This window comes from Microtus ochrogaster, chromosome 15 (genome assembly GCF_000317375.1).
Source record: "Microtus ochrogaster isolate Prairie Vole_2 chromosome 15, MicOch1.0, whole genome shotgun sequence".
NCBI classification, from domain to species: Eukaryota; Metazoa; Chordata; class Mammalia; order Rodentia; family Cricetidae; genus Microtus; species Microtus ochrogaster.
Window position 1 is genome coordinate 31,008,021 of NC_022017.1, and position 15,462 is coordinate 31,023,482.

Sequence of the window (15,462 nt, forward strand, 5' to 3'; positions counted from 1 at the left end):
TGCCTCAGCACCATTGGGTGCAGCAGAGGGCAGTCAGTAAAGACCAAAGTGTTCCTGCAGAACTCTGCAGAAGGTCTAAGGGGAGCCAAGATGACCTTGAACTCCTGGTCCTCCTGTCTCCACTTGCCAGTGCTGGAATGATAGGCCCACACTACCACCCCCAGTGTGTTGTGGATTATTTGAGAATTCATTGCAGGGCTCAGCAGTGTTTGTAGTTAGCTATCATCCAATGACCAGTGTCTTCCTGAATTAGCTAACAGGGGCACCTACACCGGCAGAGACCTGCCCTTCCCATAAGAGTGGTCCCGGGGGTTTTGAGCTTGAGCTTTGAACTGGAATGTGGGCCAAACGCTGACCTCTGCTTTCCCTGGACATGGTGGAGAGTGAGAAGACGAGGGAAGAAGGCTCCATTAGTTCCCATGCCATCCTTCTCAAGCAACATGTTTGTACCCACTGCCCTCGTTCACATTCCACTGTTGCCCAGCTTGGTCCCTGTCAGCCACAGGACGCCAGGGAGACCTGGGATTCTGAAGTGTAAACTATCTCCGAATGGAATATATTGAGACATTCCCGTCCTGGGTGCTCAATCCCTCTGATTCTCTAGATGCAGCAGCATCATCTGCCAGATCCAGCATCCCTTGTTTAGGAGCAACTCAGGCTGAACGAAGGATGTGGACTTTAAGTCAGGTGCCTTGAATGGTGATTTTTCTAGGGAACACATTTTGTAAAATGACATTTGATGGGAAAGGGTTGAGTCATGAGTGTACACTGTAGTGAGTTACGGGTCATTCTTCTCACTGACTGTTCTCAGAATTCTTGGACATATGCAATAAACCAGCTGTTTGGATGGGGGACGCCTCAGAATTCCCATCCACACTCTATTTTCAGTGGGGCTGTGGCATGACACAAAAAGTGTTTGTTTTTCTGAGAACCTTGAGTTGCCCTACTCTCAAGTACACAGACTTGGAGGTTCTGTCCAGTCCCCCCATCCAACACCCTCAAGACTTAGCGTCTCTCACTCTGTCCAGCCCTGCCATTTGCACCAACAGCCATCGTCTGTTCACAAATAATCATTGTCTTAAGATCGGGAAAGGAGGGAAGACTTTGCTGACCTACTGTGTGTGCCAGTGCTATTACAGTTATCAAAACATTACCTCAAGCAGTCCCACAGTGCTCTGTAAGAGATCTGAGGGGCGCTCCCCCTTTCCTGTCTGTATTCAGAATGCACAGGAACACTTATATCAGGCAGATGGAAAACGGAGTAGTAGGTGTGGCTGAGGTGAGGCAGGTGTGTGAGCTGTCCCTCGCTACAAGCCTCTCTTCCATGGGAGGGCCTGGGTTAGCACATGAAGAGTAACACAGAAAATACACTGTAGAACACAGGTCACCTCTTCTCAACTTCCACCTCCCATTGTGTGGGTGGTGAAGGGGGTGGGGTCAAGGTGGGTCTGTCTTCCAAGGGATATCCCTCTTTAGGAAAACTGGGGACCAAAGACAGGGAACATCTTTCCAGCGGCACATATTACCAGAGCACCCCTCTTTGCTGACCTCATAAAGGAAAGCTGAGCAAGGTTCAGCCACTGAACCCCAAAGCCACAGCATGTGTTGTCCCACTGCTAGGTCATCCAGATTTTAATGAGGGTCCTTCTGTCAAGTGCAGGGTGAATCTCCGTCTGAGAGGAGCTCTGGCCTCAGGCAGGGTCCTCGTGGTGGCGGGGGTGCGTGTGAAGCATGGGCTTCCTGCGGTCAGGAATGAATTTTCACCTCAGTGCTCAGCTTCAAAGATTCGGACACTGAGTTTGAAGTTCAGCTTTAGGGAGCATGTTTACTGCATTTACTGAGAGCAACAGGCTCAAGTGCTGGACAAGGCTTTGTTACTCAGCCCCCTCACGGCTCGAGTCAAAACAGAGCTTGAGAAGCCATTCTGGTCCCCGATAGTCTGATGGGTCTATCCTGATGTGTCCTCAGAGAAGGAATCCGAGAGAGTAAACCTCATTTTCTAAGTACTATCCACACTTATTGTGAGTGGTGGATGTGTCCCTTGCATGTGACCTGAACCCTGTCAGGGCCTGGGTGCTAAGTACCACAGGGGCTCTTGGCACAGGGTAGGCTGGAATCCTCTAGGACAGTGGGTCGTGACACTTTGCTGGTTGAATATCAGATATCCACATTATGGTTTATTATAGTAGCAAAATTACAGTTATGAAGTAGCAATGAAATAATTTTATGGTTGGGGGTCACCTCAACACGAGGAACTGTATTTAAGGGTTGCAGTAATAGGAAGTATTAGGAAGTATTATGGCCTCTCAGTTCTGTTTTGACTCGAGCCATTTGAGTGAGGTTCAGCCACTGAACCCCAAAGCCATCAGCATGCATCGTCCCACTGCTAGGTCCTCCAGATTTTAATGAGGGTCATTTTGTCAATGGATATGGTCTATAGTCCATCCAAGTGACATCATTTAAGTTGGTCAGTGTGGGTTGGGCTGTGCCTGAGACCTTGTGTTGACTTATTGCTTACAGCACAGTGTGTCTCTCTCACTCAGCCTGGTGTTAGTGGGTGTCCTGCTGTGAGTGCCTATGACCCAGGCTGTGTTGTCTTGTTCATGGCCTCCTCAGCATCTGGCTTTGCGTGGCTGCCATGTAGGGCACCAGGAGGCTGATGTAATGCTTCCCCACAGGGCTGTGTGGACTTCTCAGCCCTTGGGTGCTGCTGCATGTGTGGCCTTCCCTTCCTGCTCTGAGGCTAGGAGGCAGGGTGGAAACACCTGGGTCTTTCTCATCCTTACCCTTGTCTGCTCTGTTCTAGCCTAGTGTGCTCCTGATCTTAGCCATCAGGCCAATCTGGTCCCAGAGGCCTCACAGTGCTGTGGTTTAGAGCTGGTCATCATCACTTTCCATCGATGGCACTGCGGGCTACTCTTCCTCTCTCTTTTGTCAGTTCCTGGTTGATAGTGGGGAGGTAAAAGTAGCACTCAGGGGAAGAAGCTTCCGAGGGGTTTGAGATGGTGCTGGGAAATGGGTAACACAGGGGCGGCACATACTCAGCTTCCAGTTGACTTGTATGACCTTGAGCATGACAGGCAGGTACATTTTTATGAAAATACCTCTTTCATTCAAAGGAACTGGAGCTTTTGCTTGACCTCACAGCTGAGTTAATTTACTCCTGGAGGTCACTTTAGTCTGCTGTCCTGCTGTGCTCTCAGCCTGTTTGTATAACCTGCCTTTAAGAGAACAATGTCACAACCAACCTTACTTGCTTTGGATTTCCCATGTAATCAAACTTCACAACATACGTGAATGCGTAACTTTAATTTTAAGTTATGTACTGTCCCATGCCCCTGACTCAGAGCACCGTGTATGTATGTTGTGGTAATCATTGCTGCGAACAGCCAACTGGTTAATAACAACCATATTCTACTGCTATCTACCATGTGTGTTGAAAACTATGTGAATATATCTCTCATAGCATGTTTGCTGTGTTCTCCATGACAGAATTGGTAATTTCTTCTGCTATGAAAGTCGGTAAAATATTTCTGTAAAGTGTCCCTCACTCCTTCCCTGTGTAACACTTCCTGTGCTGTCCTTAAATACAGAGCAAGACCTTTGTCAGGGACACAGGCAATAAGGGCAATAAGGGCAGATCAGACTCACACATCAGACAGACTCCGGACAAGCCGGGTACCACAGCTGACGGAAGACACAGGGAGAAGTGGAGAATTCAAACTTGAACTCATTCTTGGTCAAGTTAATCTAAGAAATTTCTCTTCTTAGTGTGACATTGGCACATTTTGGCGCCTCTAAAGTTATCTTTACTGCCCTTAACTCATGGCGAGCACAGGTCAGGGAGCAGCAGCCATTTCTGAGAACAGCACAGTGTGCATTGGCACCTTTTCCAGGGTGTCTTCTGATCCCGTGCCTAGACTCTGGTTTCAGTTTGCTGTGGGCACACCTGTCAGGGGAGGGAACAGTGGGCAGCAGAACCGCGGGCCCGGAGCAGGGAGCTGGAACTCCATCTTTGCCTCAGTCCAATGGGCAAGGCTTGACTTGGGGTGAGGGGGTCTTTATTTTGTAGAGGGAACCTTTGCACTGGAGAAGGTGACAGAAGGATTGGACTGATGCTCCCTGGACCGGGATGGACCTTACCTTCCTGGCCTGCTGGGTCCTGTGGAGTGGGAGCTCCTCCATTGATCTTCTAGTTTTTTAAAAAAAAATTTTCTTTTCATCTATTCTGTGTACCTTTTACATCATCATGTATTATCTTGATCCCATTCATTTCCCATCCCTTTGCCCCTGTAATCCCGCCCCGCCCCCCCGCCAATAAAACAAAACTTAAGAGAAAAAAGGAAAAAGGGACAAAATGGAAATTCTCATCATAGAAGCTGCAGTGGGACACAGTGGGCCATGCCGGGAACCCCTTTCTCCATTATCTTTACTTGCCAGTGTTCATTGCAAAGAGTCACTGGTCTGGTTGGGAGAACAGGCTGACAGACTAACCCTGCAGCTGCCTAGGCCAGAACCAAGGTTAGGATTTGGCCTGCCCCAACATGCACCCACCTATGATCTGCCGGAGCACACGAAGGGCCTGACCCGCAGACCCAAAGCTGCAGGATCTCCACAGCACAGGGCAACGAAGGGTCTGCTTTTCTATATGTGGTCTGGAATGCGTGTCCTGACGGCAAGTGCTGGCACTTCTGTTTGCAATGGTAGGTGCGTGAAGCTGCTGAGCCTCCCTACCAGCCTCCGGCCGCAGAAGGTGAAAAGCTTGCTGGGGCAGACCATGTCCACCAAGAGCCCCTTCATCTATTCGCCGATCATCCCGCACAGCCGTGGAGAGGAACGCAACAAGAAAATAGGTAGGCTGCTGTCGGTGTCCTACTTAACCTCCCGGGGTTTGGTACCGAGTTTCTGGCCAGTTCTGTGCGTGCAAATACTTGTACGTGTTTACACACACTCTCTCCTGGAAATTCATCTCATGTGTTGTCTTAGACTGGCAGTTGCTCATTGGTCTGATTTTTCAGAGACTTATTTCATGAAAGGTGATAAATCCTGGTGTCGCTGCCAGTGGCCCCACAGTCTGCACCAGCCATACAACTGTCACCCACATTCAGAGGGACTAGTTTGGCTCTATGCTGTTTCCTTCCCTGTGAGGTGGAGTTGGCGAGCTCCCATTAGCTCGGGTAAACTGTTTCAGTGGGTGCTTCCAGCACGGTCTTGACATTTTTGCTCATATTCTCACTCCTCCCATTCTTCAACTGAACTTTGGGAGCTTTAACAAGTTGCTCCAACTGAAGCGGGGACAATGCAGCTGGACTGGCTTCTAGGATGTACAGCCTAGACTGCCGGTAGTGCTGTGCCCTATGCTAGGAGTCACCATGCTAATGCTCTGTTGCTGGCACCAGATGCTTCTTCATCTCTGGGCAAATGGTCCCCACATTTTCATCTGACCCAGCACTCCCACCCCAGGGAAGAGAAACCCACTCCATCTTCCTTATCTCCCTTCTGGCATTTTTATCTAAGCAAATGGGATGATACTTTTCCTCACCAGTTCTTTAGGGGAAAAAGAAAGATTACCAGTGTCCCAGGAGAAATGTACAAAGAGCAGCCGTAGGTGCTGGAAGAGCCAAACTAGGAGGCAGGACAACCCAGATGCCGGACTCTGGGGCCTGGGAGGGTGCAGAGTCTCCTGGTTTCTTTGTTTTGAGACAGGGCCTTCCATCTTCCACCCTGGCTTCACTCTTGATGCTCCTGTTTCATCACCCTTGAAGGCTGACATTTCAGAGAGCCACCACCTTCCTGAGTCTCCACGTCATTAGTGATAGGACTTCTTGTCCTTGTAAGGCCTTGTGCTAATGTCAGCAGCTGTCTTGGGGACAAAGTAATGGCCCCAATAGGCCAGGGCTGTCAGAGGTCATCTTGGCTGTGACTATAGCCTGGCCCTGCAGCTCTCACTTCCTATTGTGTGACCTTGGATACTGATAGTGTCACCCCAGGCTCCGGTTGTGTCATCTGGGGAGTGGGAACTTTAGAGATTGACTCAGGACTGTTCTGGCTCAAGTAAGAGAATGTGTGTCAGTGATAGCCATTCAGGGGCAGTTGTGTGCGTGGTGCTGTGGGATGCAGGCCTCAGTTATGGCCACTCAGAGACACCCCCACCCTCGGATTGGTTGTGTACATGGTGTTGGGTATGGCAGGTAAGTGCTGACCATTTAGAGAGCACCCGTGCGGCAATTGTGTGTAGCAGGTGGTTTCAACAAATCGGGAATCAGTCTGACCAGGTTTTAGGGAACATGGAATCATGTCTGGGCCTCTTGCAAGTGGCCCCTGTACCAATTCACCTTGGAGATCTTCTCTGTTTGTTTTGTAGATTTCCAGTGGGTTCAAGGAGATGTGTGCGAAGTTCAGCTGATGGTGTACAACCCAATGCCGTTTGAGCTCCGCGTGGAAAACATGGTATGTGCTGCTGGTCATTTGGCCAAAAACCTGTTGTCATTGAAAACACCTTTTCTTGTCTAACATTGCACATCCACGTCCACGGATGTATGCCTGATTTAACACTGTTTAGCTAAGGTCTCTGAGCTTCCTGTGTGTGGAGGCCGTGCATTGTCATTCCTGTGTCTTGGCTTGGCACTCAGTAGTGTGTGAATCTACAGGCAAGCCTTTGTTTTACACACATCCTGATCTTAATGGATTAAATACAGATTTGAAATAGTCACCTGGAAGTCAGGGCTCAAGGTTTACTACAGGCTGTGGTTTAAGTAAGAAAAAAATGTTTAGACTGCTGTTAGTACCCTGAGCCCCCGCAGAAGGTGTCACTCCCTCTGTAGTCACGCCCCGCAGAACAGCTCACCCACTCTGTGGTCAGGGTAAGGGCCTTTATATAGTCTTTTCATGTGGGACTCAAGCAAAGCCCTGTGCATAGCACTCCATGAATTCAGTCCTTGAGGTCTTTCACCCTCATGTGTGTTGTGTGTACCTGCCTATATGTGTGTTTTCAGGTATTTGTGTGCATACAGATATGTGTGCATGTGTGTGTGTGTGTGTGTGTGTGTATGTGTATGCATGCATGTGGAGCCCTAGGTTAATATTGGCAATCTTTCCCAATTGTTCTTCCACCTTTAATTTTTGAGGCAGTGTCTCCCAAAAAACCCAGAGCTTGCCACTGTGACTAGTGTCACTAGCCAGCTTGCTCCAGGGATCCCTTGTCCTTCTGAGACTCAGATTAAAGGTCAGGCTTCACACCTACTCAGCCTTTATGTGGGTTCTGGGCATCCGAACTTTGGTTGTCACAGAGCTCGTTAGGGAGTGGCTGTCCGACATGGGTCTGAGCTGTGTCCCCTCACTGTGCTCCTTCACTTCCTGCAGGGGCTCCTCACCAGCGGAGTGGAGTTCGAGTCTCTCCCTGCAGCCCTTTCCCTTCCTGCTGAATCCGGTTTGTATCCAGTGACACTGGTTGGGGTCCCACAGACTACAGGGACGATCACCGTGAATGGTAAGGAGAGTTCCTTGGTGGTTTCTGCATCATTGCACCTGGAGCTGGTCACCTGACCCATCCGTGATCCTAACCAGCTTAACAATAATGAGAATATAGCATTTCTTTCCAAAGTGACATGGTGAAAAAAAAAAAAAAAGCAACTGGTTTTGATATGTGGTGTGTTGGGGCGGTATCTGCTGTGCTGCTGTGGGGGCAGGGTCCGTCCTTCGCCTCGGCCTGTCTGGCTTCCCTCTTGTTTTTCTCCTTCATGCCATTCTTCTCTGAGACAGCAGGGCTCACTGCCATCAAACCCCTCCAGCGCTGCTGCACCCCTTTTCAGAGCATTCTGTGTCCACGTAGGCTCCACCTTTACCTCTGCAGTGATTTCTTGATGACTTGCGTTCTCCGACCAGCTCTTGACACCAAAACTCATGTCACCAGGGTTAGGAGCAGTGCTCCTCTGGAGGAAGCTGGGCCTGCTGTTTAGTCTTTTTGTAATGGATTCCCTTATTCAGAGGTCAGCCTTGGTGTGGTACCTCCTCTCTGGTCATGTTCAGTCTCTTGGTGTCTGCAGGCTGTATTGCTGAAGTCCTGTCCTGCAGGGCTTCTCAGTTCCCTGGCTTCCTTCCTTCACTTTCTTACCCCTTAACCCTGCATGCTCCTTGTTCCCGGTTCTCCTTTTTTCTTATTTTCTTTTAAAAATATTGTGTGCCTTTGCATGATGTGTGCATGTGTATGGGGGTGGCATGTATGCCATGGTTCCCTCCTAATGCCTGTATGTATGCTCTGGAGTGAGCTCAGGCCCTCAGGCTTATACGGCAAGCATCTTTACCTGTCAACCCACTTCTCTGGTCCCTTCCCTGGAGTCCTCACCTCCTCCTTTCTTTTTTTCTCCCTGTCCTCTTCTTGCTTCTTAACCCTACCAAGCATGGGGACTTCTCCTGCCTACAGTCCTGCCATGCGTGCCCCTGGTCTCCCCTTGCTTGCCATCTCCTCAGATGTCCTGTGAGCTCTTCATATACACCATGCTGTCCCAGGACCCCCTGCCTCTCCTCCCTAATGTGACCTTTCTCCTAAAGGCTCCCATCTCAATGATGTGTCTTTGTGGACCGTTTGCCCTAAGCATCTCCCAGACCTACTGTATGAGACACTACTTCCTGCCACCTGCATGGGTGTTTTCTGTCTGTCTGATCATGACTGTCTTACAGGGTTTATCACAGAGCATGAGGACTGGTCTTTTCTGTCTTCAAACCGACTTGCTGATGGGCCCACCTTTCATATCGAAGCCCTCATCAGCTCCCATCAGTTGGTCACAGTCCTTACCCTTTGTCCTTTCTTGTTTCAAGACACATTCCTGAGCCACCCTGACCCAGGATCCTTGTCCTCTCCTCTTGAAAGGTTGCTTGAGTGTCACAAGGTTTTGGATGCTACCCACAGCACACCTGCCATCTGAACCTGACATGGGTTTCTCCTTGAGGGCTTCTGAGCCTCTACCAGTTCTCAGGGCTGGCATTCTTCCTTAGCCTGCCATCCTGATTTGGTTCCTCACAGTGTCCCTGTGATGTTCCCTTATTTTTCATGGCGCCAGGGATGACTTCTTTCTTAGCCTTGGCAGTCTTGACCATAACTCAGCAGCATCAGCACGTATGTGTTATCTGGGAAAGGTGTTGCCTGCTGGATAGTTAGATGTATCTCAGCAAGTACTGAGATGGATGGAGATATGCGTGTGAGAGCTAGGGGAAGCTGGGACCCAGCAGGGAGATAGACGTCGGCTGCCTGCCCTGGCAGGCGACCCTGATCTTTGAAGGCCCACCAGGAGTGGGCAATTAGAAACAGAACAGAACCAATGTATAGGCAGGGTCTCCAGGCAGGGAGCACAGCTTCTCCAAGGGTATTGGCTTGAGACCTGGCATATCTGGGGAGTGGGGGTGGTCAGAGGGAGATAGTCAGTGTGGGGGCAAGTAGTGATGGGGCTGGAAGGGCTTCATTGGGCCCTGAGAAGCCCACTGTCTCTGGGGCTTTAGGGGAGCTGCTGTGTTTGTAGAGAGGAGGCTGATCAGACAGGCTTTGGAGCCACCAGACCTAGGGTCTGTCCTCAGGGAGGTAAGAAGGACACAGGCAGAGCTGTGGCCATGATGGGGAGAGTTAGGCTTGCCTAGGGACGAGACAGAAGCTGGTGTGTATCAGTGAGTGTGAGAGCCTTGGAGTAGACCTTGGCTGTCCTTACTTTTGGTGAGCCTCCACTGCTTGGGTTAGCCTGTATCATCCTGACTTGCACTAAACACCATCACCAGACCGGAGTTTATGTGGCCTCGGTTTTCAGCACTGGCTATGTCTTAAACAAAGGAGAATGACTGACTGTAGCTAAGAATTACAAAGTACCGAGTACTCCATAGACAGAACCCTATCAGGGTTTACACAGAAGAAAGCATGGAGGGTGTCAGTGTCAGTGGGGGCTCCCCGGAAGACAGCAAATACCATAGAAAGGTGACTTTGAGAAGCTCAGGGTGGGAAGGAGGGGTGCCTGTTATATCAGGGAGGGCATATGGGGAGTGCTGTGGAAGGTTGTGTGGGGTTGCTGTGTTGAGGGGTGTGGCTGCCGTGGCTAGAAAGAGATGCTTAGAGTTGCCCAAGCCACAGTGTGAGTGGTGCTGACCGGGAAGGAGAATGGCTCCTCCCCAGGGAATGATGTCATTGTCCCTCTGCAATGTAGCACAGAAAAGTTGTCAGTCTAGCCTTCTAGGTGCTGAGCATCGTTTAAATTGGTCGCACGACAAATACTATTTACAGAATCATCTTTTGAAACTTCAGAAGCCATTTTAAAGATTTGCTTAAAGTTTCCAGTGCTTATCTAGCGTGCAAGACTAGCAAGGCCCCGTGCTGCTCTTAAATTGTGGTCCCTGCACACACGTGGTTGAGTTGCCACGTCAGGAGGCAGCTGTAATGATAATAATTGGCCTTTTAACCTTCATTTCTCAACAGAAGGGTTCTATTTTTCAACTGCTCATTAAGTCACATTATGCCTTGGAAAGGAATATTAACTATCACTATCATGTTAGAGAAGCTAAATCTGAAAGGTATATTAGCAAAGAACTGAGCTGGTGACTGCTGAGCCGTGAGGATTGGGAGGGCTTAGGGAGGGCTCTGTTCAGGGACCCTTTGTGTGGACCTGGCCCACTGGGAAATAGGGCACAGATGATGTTGTCAACTTCATGCTGGCCAAGAACTGTCAGGATCTTTGGGGTATAGGGACCAGTATGGGGAGGGGGGAAGCAGGGGCGTAGGTGATGTTGGGGGGGGGGAGCTGGTGCTCTTGTGGCCATTGTGTCCCTGGGGAGTATGTGGCCAAGCCTTGCCAGGAGGTGTGAAACCGCTGCCTGTGTTGCAGGTTACCACACCACAGTCTTTGGGGTCTTCAGTGACTGTCTGCTGGACAACCTTCCAGGAGTGAAAACCAGCGGCTCCACCGTGGAAGTCATTCCCGCCTTGCCAAGATTGCAGATCAGCACATCGCTGCCCAGGTAGAGAGAAATTATATACTGTTGCCAAAACTTGTAGCTGATAGTTTAATAGTGGCAAGGACCTACCTGTCCATCAGCTGGTGAAAGGACAGAAGGAGGCCACTTGGACCCTGGAGCACCGCTCTCTCAGCAGTAAAGATGAGTCAGTTCCTGATCCCCACTTTGCCATAGATGGACCTCAGAAACACTGTGCTGAGGGAGAGAAGCCGTAGTCAAGAGAGTGTGCCTCCTCTCCTATGAACTGTTTAGAAGAGGCGCGTAGGCCTGTGGAGAGAAGCTGCCGGTGGCAGCGGGGGTGGATGGGCGTGGAGTCTGGTCCTATGGATTACACCAAGGCTTTTCTTTAGGATGATGGAGATGTTTAAATCGGGGTCTCAGTGGAGGGGGTGAAACTCTGTAAGTTTCCTAAGCTTCTCATAGATAAAAAGCAGGGGAACAGCTAGTTATGCTTGGTTCAGTGGGGCAGGCAGATCGTGTTGGCTTGGAGGCAGTGCTGGATGAACACCTCACCTCAGCTGAGCACAGGCAGCCTCCGGAGGGGGTTCTGTCTTTTTCCCTGTGGGTGCTTTCATCTGGCAGCCCAGAGGCCTTGCCTTCATCCCCACTGTTCTTAGTAGTTTCCAGGAACCCAGAGGAACCCCCATCAGGAGTGACACAGGCTTCGACTTGTCCCTTGACCACTTAATAGGCACAGAGTGAAGTGGTAAAGTGGACAGGTACCTGTCCCATCTTGGAGGTCCTCAGTATGCAGTCCAGGAGAAGGATGGGGGTTTCTAGGAGAAACCAATCAAAGGGCTATTACGAGAGAGGAAGAGCGAGCCTGGTGGGGAAAGACCCTGTGTTACCTGCCCACCAGTTTGGCCATCTCAAAGCTCACTTCTGCAGTCACACAAGGAGGGAAGGACTTGATATCCAGGTGTCCCTCCAGCCATGTCAAGAGCAACCTCAGTTTTCTTTAATTTTGTTATAGCATCATGTGATAGCATCCGCCTTGCTCTTTTGTTTCAGCATTCTGCGGTGCCTTAATAAAGCACATGGATATGGTCTAGTGTCTCCGAGCTGCCAGTGGGAGGACCTGGACAGCCTGCTCATAGGGCAGAGGAGGGAGTCTTTCCATAGACTGGGGTTTTATTCTTTAGAGAGAAGGTAGGGGCTGGGGGAGAGATTCCCATGGGAATGACTTGCAGTTAACATGTTAATTTTTTTCAACTTATTTATTTATTATATACACAGTGTTCAGCCTCCATGTATGCCTGCAGGCCAGAAGAGGGCACCAGATCTCATTACAGATGGTTGTGAGCCACTATGTGGTTGCTGGGAATTGAACTCAGGACCTCAGGAAGAGCAGTCAGTGCTCTGAACCTCTGAGTCATCTCTCCAGCCCCAACATGTTAATTTTTTTAAATGTATGCATCTGTAATTTTTTCTAAGGAGATCTACTACATTACTAAGTGATGATTCAGGTGGGGCTTGACTGTAATATGTTGTAAATAGGAGAGACTGAGTCACGGAATTCTCTCATAGTTGTTGACTCCTGTTGTGTGCTCTCCACCTGTGTGATATGGAATGGTCAACAGTAAAAGATGCCTTTGACCCTGGCCTCACACCACATGAGCTCAGAGTGGAGGCAGTGTCTGATAACCTCGAGTCTGACATGCCAGTTCTTTCCACCACTTTGTAACCCTCCTGGTGTGTACTTGTGACAACCGAGCACCAAACCCTGTGTGCACAGCCAGGGCATCTAGCCTGCTTCTCAAGTGTGTTCCTGTGCAAATGGTCTCAGTGTGTGGTCAATGGCTCCCCTTCTTTATCCCTTACTTTTCTCCCTGTTATTGCTGTGATTTTAGGTCTGCACACTCACTGCAGCCTTCTTCTGGCGATGAAATATCGACCAATGTGTCTGTCCAGCTTTACAACGGAGAAATGCAGCAGCTGGTCATTACGTTGGAGAACATTGGACTAGAGCCTCTGGAGCAGCTGGAAGTCACCTCTAAGCTTCTCACCACCAAGGGTAGGTGGTGTGGGGACCATCCGTGTGCTCAGTAGCAGAGGGCATGCTGTAGAGTGAACTGCTTGTTTATTCTCCTGCCAAATAATAATCACACAAAAACTGTATTAATTACAATACTATTTGGCCTATTAGCTCAGGCTTCTTATTAACTAACTCTTACATCTTAAATTAACCCATTCCTATTATTTTATTTTTTACCACGAGGCTCATGGTTTACTGGTAAGGTTCCGGGGTGGCTGTCTCCCTCGGCAGCTACAAGGTGTCTTCTTGACTTCGCCTACTTTCTCTTTATATCTCTGTTTGGATTTTCCTCCTGGCTTTATTCTCCTAAGCCATTGGCTGAAACAGTTTCTTTAATAACCAATGGTAATGAAACATATTCATAGCATACAGGGGGAATCCCACACCAGTCAGGATCTGCTGCTGGCTACCCAACATGCCGCGGTGTCACCAGGAGGTCTTGTGTTGCTCTCTTCACAGTGTCCCTCCCTGTCAAGTGCTTCACCTGGTGCTTGTGATTTAAGTAAGCTGGTTATGGGCTTCAGTTGATGCTTGAAGGAATTCATTAATGCCGATGAGTGACAGAGAACTGTAGTCTAGATAACAAAACTTTTAAAAATAGTATTTTATTAACTCTTTGTCTTGTGCAATGTATTTCTATTATATTCACCCCCTCTCTTCCTAGATCCATCCCCACCTTCATACCCATCCCATTTTATGCTTTTTTTTTTTAAAAAAAAACTCAATAGATTGGAGTTAATATTCTTTCATATTCTCTTAGATGTGTGGACATCATCTATAGCATGGCTAGCCTTAAAAAAAGATTTATTTATTATGTATACAGTGTTCTGCCTGCACACCAGAAGAGGACACCAGCTCTCATTATTGATGGCTGTGAGTTACCATATGCTTGCTGGGAATTGAACTCAGGACATCTGAAAGAGCAGTTAGTGCTCTGTGTCATTGATCCAACCCACAACAAAATCTTACAGAAAATTGGTTCCCTTTTTCCAACATCTATCAGTTGCAATAGCTCACCAAGTATGGGTGGAACTTCATGCCCACCTCCCCGCTCCATGCTGGGATTTTGTTTGACTTGACCTTTCACAGGTCCTGTGCGTGCTGTTACACGTGAGTTCATATGTGCTGCTACCCTGCTATGTCCAGAAAACAGTTTTCTTGTACTCATCCACCTCTTCTGGTCCTTCGAATCTATCCACCTTCTCTTCCCTGATGGTCTCTGGGCTTTTGAAGATGGGGATGTGAGATAGATGTCCTATTTAGGGCTTTGTACTCCAAAATCTCTTATTCTAGGTACCTTGTCCAGTTGTGGGTCTCTGTGTTAATCACCATCTGTTATTAGAAACAGCTTCTCTGTTGAGGACTGAGAGATGCACTAATCTGTAAGTGTAACAACAAGTCATTAGGAGTCAGTTTAATGCTATGTACATTTAACAGAGCAATAGTATTAAGCTCTCCCCTAGGGCCTATGCCCAGTCTAGCCACAGGTTCTTGGCCCTGACAGTGGTGCCAGGTATGGGTTTCATCTTGTGGAGTGGAGTCTTAAATCCAATCATGGAGGGGTTGTTTCTATGACATTCATGCCGCTGTTGCACCAAGTGAGCCTGTTTTACTAGGCCCCCTGTTACTGTAGCTTAGAAGGTCTATACTGGGGAAGATTGGTGATCACTTTTTCCAGCATGGAAGCTAGTGTAGCCAGTGGGTTTGAAGCTTCTAGGTCAGCACCAGCTAGGTTTCTCTATGGTCTATGACTCAGGTGTGTGATGTCTTCAGGAACAGGGTTTTCTATGATGAAACTTTTCATATCTTCTGTAATCTACCTTGCTTTCCAAATTTAGAAGCTGGAAAATAATTCTTTTCCTTTCCTAAAATCCAAGTGATAATCATGTGGCTGTTGTTCACTCTGGTCCTGTGTTCTTTCTGAAGCACAGCCTTTGTATATCTCTCCCTTAAAAAGATATTGACAGTCATTAAGAATACAATTCCAGGCCGGGCACGGTAGTGCACGCCTTTAATCCCAGCACTTAGGAGGTAGAGGCAGGTGGGTCTCTGTGAGTCTGAGGCCAGTCTCATCTACACATCAAGTTCCAAGACAGCCAGAGATACATAGTGAGGCCCTGTCTCTCATAAACAATCAAGAAATAAACAACTAACAAGCAACCCCACCCCAAACCCACAATTCCATGTCATGGACATTACACTGAACCCTTGAAGCTGTTGGATCCATCATTTCCCCTCCTAGACTCAGCCAGCTGCCCCTCTTTTCCCTCTCTCCCTTTACTTCTGGACTCCAGCCAAAGCAGCACCTCTCTGAAAACCTTCCCTATATGGGGGTGTTAGGTCTTCACCTGTTGTGTGAGAGTACCCTCCACTGACTGTCTCGTCTCCAGCTGTCACATAGTAGGTGTGCAGGACTGAAGGGCTGCAGTAGAATGCCT

At 48.8% G+C, this 15,462-nt stretch overlaps 1 protein-coding gene across 2 annotated transcripts in view; it reads left to right on the forward strand.

Annotated features, from left to right (window-relative positions):
- The window catches only part of Trappc9 (trafficking protein particle complex 9), a 425,933-nt gene that overhangs the window by 87,592 nt on the left and 322,879 nt on the right, over window positions 1-15,462 (forward strand). For both annotated transcript variants that reach the window (XM_026782638.1, XM_026782639.1), the window contains 5 exons: window positions 4,708-4,853; window positions 6,365-6,450; window positions 7,363-7,489; window positions 10,860-10,992; window positions 12,840-13,003. In XM_026782638.1, coding sequence (XP_026638439.1) covers window positions 4,708-4,853; window positions 6,365-6,450; window positions 7,363-7,489; window positions 10,860-10,992; window positions 12,840-13,003 — 656 coding nt within the window. The remainder of the gene's footprint in view (window positions 1-4,707; window positions 4,854-6,364; window positions 6,451-7,362; window positions 7,490-10,859; window positions 10,993-12,839; window positions 13,004-15,462) is intronic.